Source organism: Mirounga leonina, unplaced genomic scaffold (assembly GCF_011800145.1).
Source record: "Mirounga leonina isolate KUSES-001 unplaced genomic scaffold, KU_Mleo_1.0 Mir_153, whole genome shotgun sequence".
Lineage (NCBI taxonomy): Eukaryota > Metazoa > Chordata > Mammalia > Carnivora > Phocidae > Mirounga > Mirounga leonina.
In genome coordinates, this window is record NW_023270387.1 from 943151 (window position 1) to 956585 (window position 13435).

Genomic DNA, 13435 nt, shown 5'->3' on the forward strand with positions numbered 1-13435 from the left:
AAGAAAATAAAGGGAAAGACTTCGTGGATTTATATACGTTTTTCCTGTTCAACTCCTTATGGGGCGCTTCTTCCCCAAATGTCCCGACTTCCGTGGCCTTCTTGGGCGTAAGCGGAGCGATAACTGTGTGTGGAGCGCCACCTGATGGACTCAGGCTGGTCACCGCCAACGTGCGGCCTGGAGGAGCCTTCGGGGGCTCCGGGCCCTTGCTCGACCCCAGGGACTCAGGACCTGCGGCTGAGCTGCTGCAGTTTGACAACAGGCTCCGCGACCAGACTTTCTCATCTGAGGGCTTTGCTGATGCCCGTTCTGCACCGCTCTCCCTAGTGGTAATTTCAAGCCGCCCCTGGCCCCACAGGTAGTTGGAAGAGAGGAGTAGCAGCACGCGGCTCCCATCGCGGGATAAAAAGGTGAACAGCCTCATGAACACAGACAGTCGCAAAGTGTGGTAGAGTGATCAGGAGGCAAAGTGTGGTCACCTTTTGTTTTTGATTCCATATAACATCCACAAGGTAATACGTAATGGTTGGTGTATGAATATAATTTATTTAATTGCAGGGATGAAGAGCTTAATTTTTGATAATGGCTCTGTTTAGCGACCAGCTTGCAAGAGGCTGGGGCAGTTAACAACTGGCTGCAAAATTCCAGACAGGTTCGAGACCAGCTTCTGTGAGCCGTGAGGAGGGGACTGTTGGAACGGCTTCTGTGAGCCCTGCGGGGACTGTTGGAACAGCCCGGCCTCGCCCCGTCCCCAGGTCTCGGCCAGCTGTGCTCTTCCTAAGAGCAAAATCTGGCCCCACGCCTGGCCTGGCTCTCGGCTGCCCTGGGCGGCACCTGCCCGCTGGGCCACCCCACTGCACGCCCTTAGCTGCCGGACTCCTCTTGCACTGGGAACACCCTCACCGTTGGCCAGGCCCCAGGGCTAAGATGCATGCACAGGCCACCCATTTGCAAGGCCACATCTGTCCAGCAGGTGCAAGGCCCAGGCGTACAGCAGGGTCCACCGCCTCCAAGCTGACCCGCAGGTGGAGGGGGTCCCCCAGGAAGGAGGCCAGCCGGCCTAGCGGTGGGTCCCCGTGCTCCCTCTGGGTGCTACCACGGTTCTCTGCTTAGACCCTCAGGCTCACACCTGTCACGGGGAGCCACGAGGATCTGTTTGCTTGTGTGTCTCCCGAAAGGGGCTGTGAGGGTCAGGGAACAGGATCGGCTCACCTTTGTATCTCCAAAACTCAAATGTCTACAGTAGGCATTTAATAAGTCAACAATAAATTATTTTTGGAATAAAAAAATTACTTAAATAGGTGAGTTTTATTGTTTCCTTCTGATTGAGGAACTTGTTTTAAAAAAACTGGTTGGTACTGCTATTAATCCTAAACTAGGTTATTTTTCTTGAAAGACAAGTGTGTTGTCTCTAATTGATAAAATTGTTTGTAGTGCCCGAAATGGCCAGTCATTAGGATAATCCTGACATCATATTTTGTAGCGAGTCCTCCAATGTCCCTGTCTAAAGCTGAGCCCTAAAAAGCCTTCCTTATGGTTGTGATGAGTCGGGACTTGTATACAAGAACGGAAGGAAGAGATTTCTAAAAGAAAGGAAAAAGAGAGAGGGTGTTTCTCTCTGACTTTGGGAAGACTCCATCTCATTACCTGTATGTCAAAGTATTTTTTTTCCATTTGGGTTCACCTGGGAAGAGGCGATAGTTTGCCACGTCGGGAACTCCACAGCGAGGCCTCTTGATGACGTCCATCGTGGGCTGGTCTAACCTCCCGGTGACGCGGAGGCCGAAGAAGGCTTGCAGCTCCTTGATCTTCTTGACCAGGGCTCTGCCTCCTGGCGCCCCCATCTCGCCAACCTGGGGCCCTGCCTTCCTGGTGTAATACTTGTCAAGATACGCCTGGAACGGAGAGGCAGGCTGACATGTCTGCGGCAGGTCTCTGGGAGAGACTCACGCTCAGGTTAGAGAAGGGGACAATACTCTCGACAAGCTAAAAATAGCGTGGACCGAGTACTCCCATCTTTGAAAAATATTAAATATATTCGCCTAGATAAAGCTTCGACAGAGATGCCACGTTATTAACAATGGTTATGTCTGGGTGGTGAGGATTGTAACAGTTTCTTTTTTTACTCACTTGCATTTTACAGTTTTCCTATAAGGACTAGTTATTCTAAGAGGAAAAAGTAACGGAAGGAAGTTAATGTGAACACTTTCCCCACAGAGCATTTGTCATTGAAATCTTGACCCAATTTGCAAAACCAAGACTAGTCTATTTCCCAAGAAGGCAGTCACTGGTACCATGTTTTCCTTGTACATTATGCAAGATGGATATGTTTTTAACGCTTGGAGGCCTTCTGTTGCAGCCTCTCATCTTATACAAAGGCAGACGGCCGTCCATTTCCCTGCTGGCTTTCCATCGCTCAGCGAGCAGAGCGTGGGCTTGAACCTGTCTGTCTTCCCAGGGCAGCCTTCCGCGACTGGCCCTTTGTCCCCAGAGGCAAGTAAAATTACCCACAGATTATAAGCTTTTCATGTGCACATTAAGGCTTAAAACCTCTAAATTGATCATTCAAGACACTTTTCCAGGACTTCCTGGGTGGGGTGAGAACCAGAGCCGGCTGCTGGCCCAGGGGTTTCGACTGCCCGCCTGATTTCAGGGAAACACAGAGCAGATGCAGATTTATGTGTATGTTTTATTTTACGTAAAATTTTATATTTATATATCATACACAAGGTGCACATAAATATTTGTCTATCACATTAACTATATATTTCTATATAAATTATGTGTATGATTTATTCTATATGTACATATTTATATACAATAGATAATAAAACATTGAGAGCAACCTTAATATCTAAGAATAGGGGATTTGTTGGATATATTATTACATATTCATATGAAGTAGTACTAGACCTCTAAGATCCCATTTTTGAAAAATATTTAACGGCATGGAATAACGCACTCAGTATAATGACAACATAGAGGTGAAGTCTTTATACAGATTAAAATCGTAATTTCAAAAATAAATCAAACCCTATATATGTATACATATTATACTCCTGTTTGTTATCTACGTATATTAATATAAGGTTAATGTGCAAATTAACGTTGAAAATTGATGTCAACTGATATATTGATACTTAACATATGCATGTAATTTGTATGAACACGAGTAACATCAATAATGGAAAGAAATAGGTCTGTATCAGACTTGTTTACCTCTGGGTTGTAATACCATGGGGTGACAACTTATTTTTCGTCCTTTCCTAGATCCCAAAGTTTTCTGCTGTGAACGTGGATTGTAGTTGTTCAGGAAATAATTAAAAGGAGCAAGGCTTTTAATTACTAATTAAACAAGCTGGCTTGTTTGGGCAAGGTGCTCCTGGGGGGTCACACGATCCTCACTGCCCCCCTCCACCCCCACCCCTGCCCTGTTGGCCAGGGAAACTCACTTCCCTAGTGGTGGTTCCTTGCGAGAATCTTAATGGGATGAGGACCCAAGGGGAGGAGAAGGGGGCAGCGTGGAGCCCCAGCCCTGGAGCCTCGGTGAGGGGCGCTGGAAATGGCTGGGGCTATGCGGTTTCATTCCCAGCTCTGGGTGGGCCATTGTAAGTAAGCATCTTATGTTTCTGATCTTTTTTGCAGGATGACATTTTCGGAGCCATTCCTCTTTGCTCAAGTTGATGCTGTGAGGACAGAGCACTCGCTGTAAGTCTGAGTTACACTCTTTAAGAGATAAGCTCAGTGCAAAGGGCCAGATGTTCCAGAGCTGAGATAGTTTGGATTTCAAGTATTTTGTTCCCTTGTTAGGTGATGTGTGATGCATGCTGTGTTCTAATTTTGGTTTACAAAATATGGTCCTATGAGAGAAGATGCTCATGATACATTACGTGGAAATAGATTTACAAGTACTCTTACAGGATAAGCCCTGTTTGTAAAGAAAAGTGTGTGCGTATGGATACACACACCGATGTATGCTCGTAAACCTGGACCAGGGCGAGGAAGACAGGGGTCGCCAAAAACTCAGTATTCAAGAATAGCAATACTTAATGCAACATTAAAAAAATCAAAATTGATGCAAAGAAATCCACGATGAACAAAACATCAATATTTTAAATAAAGATGGAGTCCAATCCTGCCTCATTCCTGCAACCTAGTCCCAGCCCGGAGTCATAGCAAAGTGTTTTGAAAAATATCAATGAAGGGATGAGTAGTGGTTTATCTTAGTGATGGAACCGAAAAGGATTCTTTTTTGTTACCTATGTTTTATAATTTTTCTACTTGAACATATATAATTCTACAATAAAATGTTTTTTTTCTTTAGAATATGTAGAAGGTGCCAGACTTGCAGGTCAAAAGGCTTATCCATAAAAGGATGAAAACGGTACCTAGTTCTGTTCAACACAGTTCTAGGCTCAGAGTACATGTTCAGTTAATATTCGGGCTCTTTTTCTTTAGGTAAAATATGCAAGTTTGTTTCTTTGAAGACTTATCAGATGTTCTGAGTACTCAGGGCCCAAGTTATTCTGAGACCTTTCTTGCCAAAGTTATGGACAAGGTTTTCACATCTTTCCAGACTCCAAACGTCCAGGGAGGCACTTAGATGTTCCATTTGTGTGAATTCTAACCCTTGGGTGTTGTTGGCTCAACACCTGACGCTGTTGGGTCAAGAGTTTTGGGACCCCCCAGAATTGTCCTGCTTGCTCCCCACTTGCCCGTTGTTCAAATGACAGGATTTTAGGGTTGGCTCTCCCGTGGTTCTCTCTCTGATTCTCCTTCAGCGTTGGAGAGAGTAAAGTAATAGAGACCCCGTGGCCTGGCTCCCCAACTCCAGCTCTTTGTTCAGTGTGCGCTCCTGGCATCCTTCTTGAGAATTAAGAACTTAAAGCTCAGGGTCACGTGTGTCTCAAAGCATGAGGTTCAAGATGGCGTTTCTTCCACATTTCCCTCCATTCGGCTGGGCCGCAGGGAGTCATGAGGACTTGGGGCGCTGGGTGAGGAATCCTAGCTTCTAACAGGCTGGGCAACGCCCTTCATGGCTTGGGTTTTCCGTGCACTCGTCTACAGCACGAGGTTGGAACTTGTTCTATGGACCACACCAGTGTCAGGATCCAGGGAGGGCCTCAGTGTGAACAGGCTTTTAAGCGCATGGAAGACTTTAAATGTGTGCACCCTTTCACACATGAATTGCTCTTTGGGAAATCTGTGCTGAAAAAATCATCCTTTAGCTCAGGCTGGTGTATGGAGATGTTCACAGCAACACTATTCGTATGGAAATAATCCATGGGTCCAGCAAAGGAAGCAATTAATTACAACTCACTTATATTCTGGAATATGTGTAACTCCTTATAGTGATGTGTATGAAAACATAAAAATGAAAATTTTCTTAGGAAATAATAATCAGTGATAAAGTTAGGAACCAAACATACTAGTTAAAAAAAAAGTCTCTTCATGCACAGAAAGTAAAATGGTAGTAAAAACACCTGAATTTAACAGTCTGTATTTGGAAGCTTCCAGTTTTTAATTATCTTTAATTACAAGTTCATAGTAATGTGATAATAAAAATTTATATTATTTTTAAGGACAATTTAACAAACTGTCAAATGTTGTTTTAAATGTTGTATTGATATTACTGTTTTTTTTTTTTTTAAGATTTTATTTATTTGACAGAGAGATAGGCAAGAGCAGGAACACAAGCAGGGGGAATGAGAGAGAAGAAGCAGGCTTCCCGCTGAGCAGGGAGCCCGATGCGGGGCTTGATCCCAGGACCCTGGGATCATGACCTTAGCCGAAGGCAGAGGCCCAACGACCGAGCCCCCCAGGCGCCCCAGGACCACAGTTTTTGTGTGTGTGTGTATTTTTTAAAGATTTTTATTTATTTATTTGACAGGGAGAGACACAGTGAGAGAGGGAACACAAGCAGAGGGAGTGGGTGAGGGAGAAGCAGGCTTCCCACTGAGCAGGGAGCCCGATGAGGGGCTCGATCCCAGGACCCCGGGATCATGACCTGAGCCAAAGCAGACGCTTAACAACTGAGCCACCCAGGCGCCCCACCTAGCTTTTTTCTTCATAGTTAACGTGAGGCTTTTGGGGAAGAGTATTTTTGAATGTTATTTTTTTTTTTTTTAAGATTTCATTTATTTGACAGAGAGAGACACAGCGAGAGAGGGAACACAAGCAGGGGGAGTGGGAGAGGGAGAAGCAGGCCTCCTGCTGAGCAGGGAGCCCGACGTGGGGCTCGATCCCAGGACCCTGGGATCATGACCTGAGCCAGAGGCAGACGCTTAATGGCTGAGCCACCCAGGTGCCCCCCCCTTTTTAAAAAGATTTTATTCATTTATTTGACAGAGCGAGAGATAGCAAGAGCAGGAACACAAGCAGGGGGAGCGGGAGAGGGAGAAGCGGGCTTCCCGCCGAGCAGGGAGCCCGATGCGGGACTCAGTCCCGGGACCCTGGGATCATGACCTGAGCCGAAGGCAGACGCCTAACGACTGAGCCCCCCAGGAGCCCCAGTATTACTGGTTTTAAAAGCAAACAAAAATAGAATAAAACTCTGTTTTAAGAAACTAAGCATTTTATTAGTCCATCATTTTCAAAGCCTTTATGCTCATCAGCAAAGCAGAATGTAAAAGACACAAGTTGGCATTAAGTAAGTCAACTAAAAACCTGCTCATCTTTTTAAGTGTAGACTATTGTGCTCTGACTTGGGGAGAAAGCACATAACATTTGAAAATTTTGCCTGTCTGGTGTTTACAGGTGCAAGAAGCAATACGTTTTCTCTGGAAAGAACAGGGCTGTGTGGAAGCTAATTATCCTGACCCCGGTTCCCAGGCCTCCCTGGTCCACCGGCCATCTGGCTCTGGGGCCCAGCCAGGCCCACTGCACACGGTCTCCCAGCTCCTGCCATCAGCCGGATGCGGCCCCCAGGCTCCTTCACTCCAGATAGTCAGGTGACCGGCTCTTTCTTACAGTTCAGGTTCACCTCGAATGTCACTTCCACAGAAAAGCCTTCCTGGACCACTCAGGTGACAATGTCCCCCACTGTCCCCCAGTCACTATCATCCTGATTCATTGCCCCCCAATACCACTTACCACTTTGAAATAATCTCGGGTGCTTGTTGATTAACTACTTGCCTATGTCCTCCCAGCTTATTCCTCCCAGTTTGAAATAGATCCTGGAATTCTGAGCTACGTTATCTTGAATTTAGTTTATCGAATGGTGAGGGCTCAAGTCAGAGGGAGTTTGGGTTAAGAGCTCTGTTCTTGGCATCCGCTACCTTGAGATCCCCCAGAACAGGGATTTGACTGGTTTTGTTCACTGTTTCTCCAGTCTTAGAAGAGACCCTAGCACATAACACACAGGAAGCTGTCCATAAATAACTGTTGAATGCACGGACTCAACTGCGTCTTTCGCATTGTCATCCGCTGTACTGTAAGGTGGTTACGTATAGAAGTGCCCCGAATCTGCAGAGGATACCATCCGGAGCTCCCAGCAGGGGCCTGGAACTGCGAATAGTGCTGAACCCTGTTTCTCCCTATACGTACACACCCACGATGAAGTTAATTATAAATTAGGCACAGGAAGAGGTTAGCAACAGTAACTAATAGTAACCGACGACCATCACAACAATGTACTGTGCTGACAGTTATGGGAATGTGAGCTCTCCCACAGAATCTTACTGAACTCATCCCTCTGGTGATGATGTGAGGTGATGACATGGAGAGAGGTGAAGGACGCGGGCGCGGCGACGGGGCGGGAGGCTACTGATGAACCTTCTGACGGGTCAGACGGCGGGCCATCCACCTTCCCGCCAGGGGTGACCGTGGGTAATGAAACCGTGCACGGCAGGTGGGGGGGGCTGTAGTTCTATAAACCATAAGGTGGGACCTTAGTTCTTTCCAGTCACTAGGACCCACTTTAGTGGTTTGCCCGGATCACGCTAGGCTGCTGAGGAGGGCGCCTTTCTCCTGCCCGGCGCTGGCGACTGGGGCTGTTGCCGGAGAAGGGGCTGTTTGCCAAGGTTCCCTGGTCCGTGGACGGGGGTCTTTCTGAGAGTGGGATGTAAGGGAGCTGAGGAGAGCAGACTTCTTTTGGGGCGGAAGTCGTAAGGGATCCCCAGCATCCCAAGGCCACTTCATTGTTCCCAAACAGTCCTAGCAAGCCTATCTTTTCCCGAGACTTTCTGGTCTCATTCCTGCACAGACTGCTCAGGGCTCAGCTACTTCTTGCTGTGAAGGGCCGATAGTATTTTCGGTTCTGCGAATCTCCACCACTGGGGTGCAGAAGCAGACGACACGCGGACGAACATGCCTGGCCGGTTTGGCCCGAGGACTGTCGTTTGGACCAGGACTAGAATCACGGTCTTCGACCCCTCACGTGGGTTCTGGCCTCAGCGTCACCCTCCTTCCGGAGGTCACAGCGACTCCAGTTTCTGAATCAGGGTGGCGTGACGCTAGGTGAGGGAAAATTACATGTCGGGGGAAGGGACCCAAAGGTACATGGTACCAGCGAAACCCAGTTTGAAATAGACCCTGGAATTCTGAGCTACGTTATCTTGAATTTAGTTTATTGAACGGTGAGGGCTCAAGTCAGAGGCAGTTCGGGTTAAGAGCTCTGTTCTTGGCATCCGCTACCTTGTCTATAAGCAGGGCTGATATTATTATGCTCAGTGACGGGTACGGCGGGGGGCTGACTAATTAGGATGGATGGGTGTGCAAACACTCGGCGTGTGCGTCCACAGGGGCAGCGGGTGGGCGGGAACGCCAACTGAAGCACGGCCGGCAATCACAGATGTGCTCCCGTTCGACGGACAGTCGAGACACAGGTCCTGGCCCAAACACATCTCATCCACACACCTCCACTAACGTTGGGAGTTCCGTCGTTAGACACTTCCCCCCCCCAGATTTTAAAGTAATCCCTACACCCGACGTGGGGCTCGAACCCACAACCCCGAGATCAAGGGTCGCGCGCTCTGCCGACGAGCCAGCTGGGCGCCCCTAGAGATGTTTCTTTAGATGACAGATCGCCACCTTCTCTTAAACGCAAAACCCGCTTGGAAGCAAATAAACATTGAATCACTTTGAGTCACATAATTGTTGCAAAAGTTTTAACCTGACTTATTTGTATCCCATCCTTTCCAACCAGTTCCGAGAGATCTTTGAGAAAGAGGAAAATACAGAAAGTGTCCATAAAGCAGGTCCTTGGGAACATGCTTTAGAGAGGAAAGGCTCTCACGGGCGGAGCGGGTCGGCGCCCGGGACAAACGGGTCACTTTAGATCTGGATCGAGTCAGCGCAGAACGCCGGAGCCCTTTTCTAACGTGTGAACCCAGGAAATCTCTCCGGTGCCGCCAGGAAGCTTGGCACTGTGCTGATAACCTACCTCGCCCATGCAAACTTACGCCTCGGGGGTGATTTTTCTGCCCTTATTTCCCCCTGACAGTATTCCTCCAATACTTCGTCTCTTTTGTCTTGCTTGGGTTTTTGCAAGTCACTTCAGTTTCTGTATGAAGCGAGCTACCTGGAGACTCGTTCATTTCGTCATGGCTCGTGCACCCCCCGTGAGCACCAACATGGGTCTTAGCCGCGTGGGAGGTAGTCTCTCCTCGGCCCCGGTGCGCTTATGAGCTGTTTTACAACAATAACGATTTTTCCTTGCTTTCTTGTTAGACCCTCGCAGGGTTTCCGGGGCGGGAGGAGGAATTGTGTAAAGGTTCACAAACCTGTGCGAGGCGGTAGCTGTTCCGTGAGGTCCTGGGAGTGGCTGCAGGTAGGGAGGGGGCTGCCGTGGAGAACTCGAGAGCCGTGGTGAGCAGCAGAGCCAGGCCCGAGGCGGGGAGCACCTTCATCTCCTCGGGGCCGCTCGGGGTTGTATCAGCCCGGGGCGAGGCGGACAGTGCGCAGTTGCACTTCGACCTCGAGCTGCTTTTATAGCACCAAACAGGTCTGGGCCCTTGGAGCAGGGATGACTCCTGTCTCGAAAGGTAATTATACAGCTCGTTTCTCTCCCTGATGACGGGGTAACACAAGGGTACACGGGAGTCAGGGAAAAGCTTCATTCCTTGCGATTTACTAAGCCACAAAGGCAGAAAAACACTCAGGTTTAACGAAGTTTGTCAGCTGCTTCCACAAACTGGGGTAAACTTGATTAATTTTAACCCAATTCAATGGAAACGTTTGATGAGTCTCAGTGTGGGGGCCTTTGTCCATTCTGAGGACAGAAGAGGTCAGTGGTTAGAGTACAGTTTAATTCCTCCTTGGTAACGGCCCCCCCCCCCAATTCGATCGGCCCCCTGCATCTTCTGCAACACCCTCAGGCATTTCTCAGTAACGAGCACTCTTCCTGCGATGGTTCTGGGCATGCAGGATCCTGAATCATCAGGGAAACATTGCATCAGACTGTGCTGACTTCGGGTGGAAAGTAGCCCCCAGCTGTTAGAAGACCCTCGAGTAAGTTAAAGCACGAGATGCAGCTTAGTTAACAGAGACGTTGCACAGACCTAGCCGTTCTCTGCACACTCTGGTTAACGGGGGTCCTAGTCTTTCTCCTGGCTCTGATTAAGATAGATCTCGATCTAGAGAGCGTGGAGAAATGGTTTTTATGGTGGGAAAAGCACTGTGGCATCAGACAAAGTGAGGTTCAGTTTTAAGATACTTCCTAAACTGTGTGACTTTGGGCAGGTTATTTGGCCTCTCTGAACATCAGTTTTGTGTGTGTACGTGTGTGTGTCTTAATACGCAAAAGACTGACAACCATATGGTGTGCAAGCTCCTCAGTGTTGTGGGAGAGGCTGAGCATACGGCGGGGTGTCCGATGGCCACTCGGCATCCGGCAGACACAGATTCCAATCCCCGTTCTGACACCGGAGTCCACAGGTCTTGGAACAGGTTTCTGGATCTCTTCCAGCTGTGGTGTTTTCATCTGTGAAACGGAGGGAAGGATTTGTTGGATTGTCATAAAGGCGTAGATCGGGTCATAAGAAAGCCCTTCGCGGGCGCTCATTGGACACCAGCTCCTACAAGATAATGTTTGACTGAGCTTTTTACTTTGGTGCCAGGCCCCTGACAGATCTGAACAAATGCCTTTCGAATGATGAGTGGATGACTCGATCAGTGATTCCCAAAGTGTGGTTCCTGGACCCGCAGCATCACCGGGACCTGGGAACGTGTTGGAAATGCCAATTCTCAGGCCCCCCCAGACTTACCGAATGGGGCCCAGCAGTCTGTGTTTTCACAAGCCCTTTGGGTAGTTCTGATGCACACTAAAGTTGGAAAGCACTGGATTAGTTGAGCAAACAGCATTGTGGGGGCTGGGACGAAATGAAAAAATGTATAAAAAGTGCCAAGAATATTCTAGGCACAGAAAGCATATTCATTACTACCCTGGCCTTCTAGAGCAGTGATTTTTAGTGGGGACGTATCGCGTATCTGACTGTCATTTGTGAAGTTTGTTGCAAATAATTTATTACTAATACTCGTTAGCCATGAAAATGTGTAAATGACTTGGCTTCTCACTTAGACTAGATTCGAGGTTACTCCCCTAGTGATCTCTCTCCCTCTCTCTCCCTCTCTTTCCCTCCCCCTCTCTCCTCCGTCCCTCTCCCTCTCTCCCTCTCTCCCCATTGCGTTCTGGTACACTTTCCTGAGTGGGAGAGAGAAGCCCGTGTTGGGGTCTAGTGAGCAACCCGGGGTCCTCAATGAGGATTTGTCACATGTGTGAACATCCTCTCTGTCTTGCACTCTGAGACTCTGCTGTAGAACAGAAGGAAAATCAGAGATCAACGAGACTCATCCAACTCACTAAATTGTAAGATCCTCAAAGACCGAGTGATACAAAAGTCACAATCAAGTTTGTTTTATAAATGAACGAATGTATAGCATATACTCCTGGTCACTTTTGGTCTGAGGACAGGAAAAGATTTCAAAATTTGCACTGACATGCTCTCCCATTCTCTGCGGCTCTGCCCCACACTTCCATGCTGCTGCAGGGATTAAGGAACAAGGACAGAGGCCTGGAAACCCTTCCACTTGGCCATTTTCTTGGCTTGTTTCCCCCCCAGATGATTGCTCCAAGTCCTTGCGATGGTCCTGAGCCAAAGGCAGCCAGGGAGTGGAAGACAGTAAGGAACTCGGGCTCAACAAAAGATATTCTCACCCACAGAACTTGGAGAATCGCTAAATTCCATTTTTTGGAAGCAGATTGAGATAAACAACGGTCTAGGGGGGTGATCTAGGTATTTCTAGAAGGTTTCAGTATCCGTTCTTCTAATGCATGAATGCAATCAATCCCAGCATTCGCACCACGACTCTCAATTGTAACGTGCAAAAACTGAAGAGGATTAGCAATTTATCTTCTCATAAGTCATTTACACATTAGTGTGAATAAGTTTCACTGCAAGGCCAGTGTTAGGTGACATCCTTGACCTTTCAAAACAGAATGACACACTCAGGCTGGTAATTTCCCACTGTTTCCTTTTCCTGCTTCTCTTCTTCTTTACAGGGGAGCAAAGTCTGCTTTCTTTCTGTCATTCTTGTATTAAACCTAAGCTTAAAACCAAATCGTTCCAACCTACAGAGATCCTTTCAAAGCCAGTCCGTGACTAACAGGACATGAAATGAGAGACCGTATCACAGGACTGGGGAGCGCATAGTATAGCAGAAAAAATAATCCGCATGGGACAGGAGGTCGGTAGCCTCGGGGCAGAGGATCCTGCAGAGCTCCCAGAAGTTTCCATGCACCACTAAGACAAAGGGAGAAGGCTTTTAAATGACGGAATCGAGCGCTCCACAAAAAACTGCTTCTTGCCAGGTCCCGGCGGAATTCAGTCCCACGTTTGGGTTCTGAGATGGCGCTGAGACATGGGCAACGGGCTGAGGATAACTGTCGAATAAGTAACTGATCCCCTACTTGTCTTACTTCAATGAGAGGCGCAGACTTTGTATTTAGACAGACCTAGAATCAAACACTGACCCGGCCACTTTCTAGATATGTTAGCTGTCGGTGTTTTGAGCTGTGAAATCCAGTTCTGGCTGATTTAAGAGAAAAAAAAATTTTTTTTTAAGATTTTATCTATTTGAGAAAGAGAGCACGAGCAGAAGGAGAGGCAGAGGGAGAGGGAGAAGCAGGCCCCCCGCCGAGCAGCGAGCCCGATGCGGGGCTCGACCCCAGGACCCTGGGATCATGACCTGAGCAGAAGGCAGATGCTTAACGGCTGAGCCGCCCAGGCGCCCCTTTTTGGAAAAAAAATATCAGGTAGCTCAGAGAATTAGAGCACCAGGCTGGGAGAACCAGGAGGACCAAGGGTGGTAGAAACCAAAGCCAGGAGCGATGTGTTTCTGGGCCCTGACCTCTTATCACCGGACAGTTTTCCCACTGAGTGGTTGAGGCCACTGTGGCCAGGCTCCTGGTTCTCACGGTCTCGGTCTCGTTCCCTCG

At 48.1% G+C, this 13435-nt stretch overlaps 1 protein-coding gene across 1 annotated transcript in view; it reads right to left on the reverse strand.

Annotated features, from left to right (window-relative positions):
* The window catches only part of MMP20 (matrix metallopeptidase 20), a 48035-nt gene extending 38187 nt beyond the window's left edge, over positions 1 to 9848 (reverse strand). The window contains exons 1-2 of the mRNA XM_035008803.1: positions 9723 to 9848; positions 1648 to 1895 (exon numbers count right to left, since the gene is read on the reverse strand). Coding sequence (XP_034864694.1) covers positions 1648 to 1895; positions 9723 to 9848 — 374 coding nt within the window. The remainder of the gene's footprint in view (positions 1 to 1647; positions 1896 to 9722) is intronic.
* Positions 9849 to 13435: the final 3587 nt, after the last annotated feature.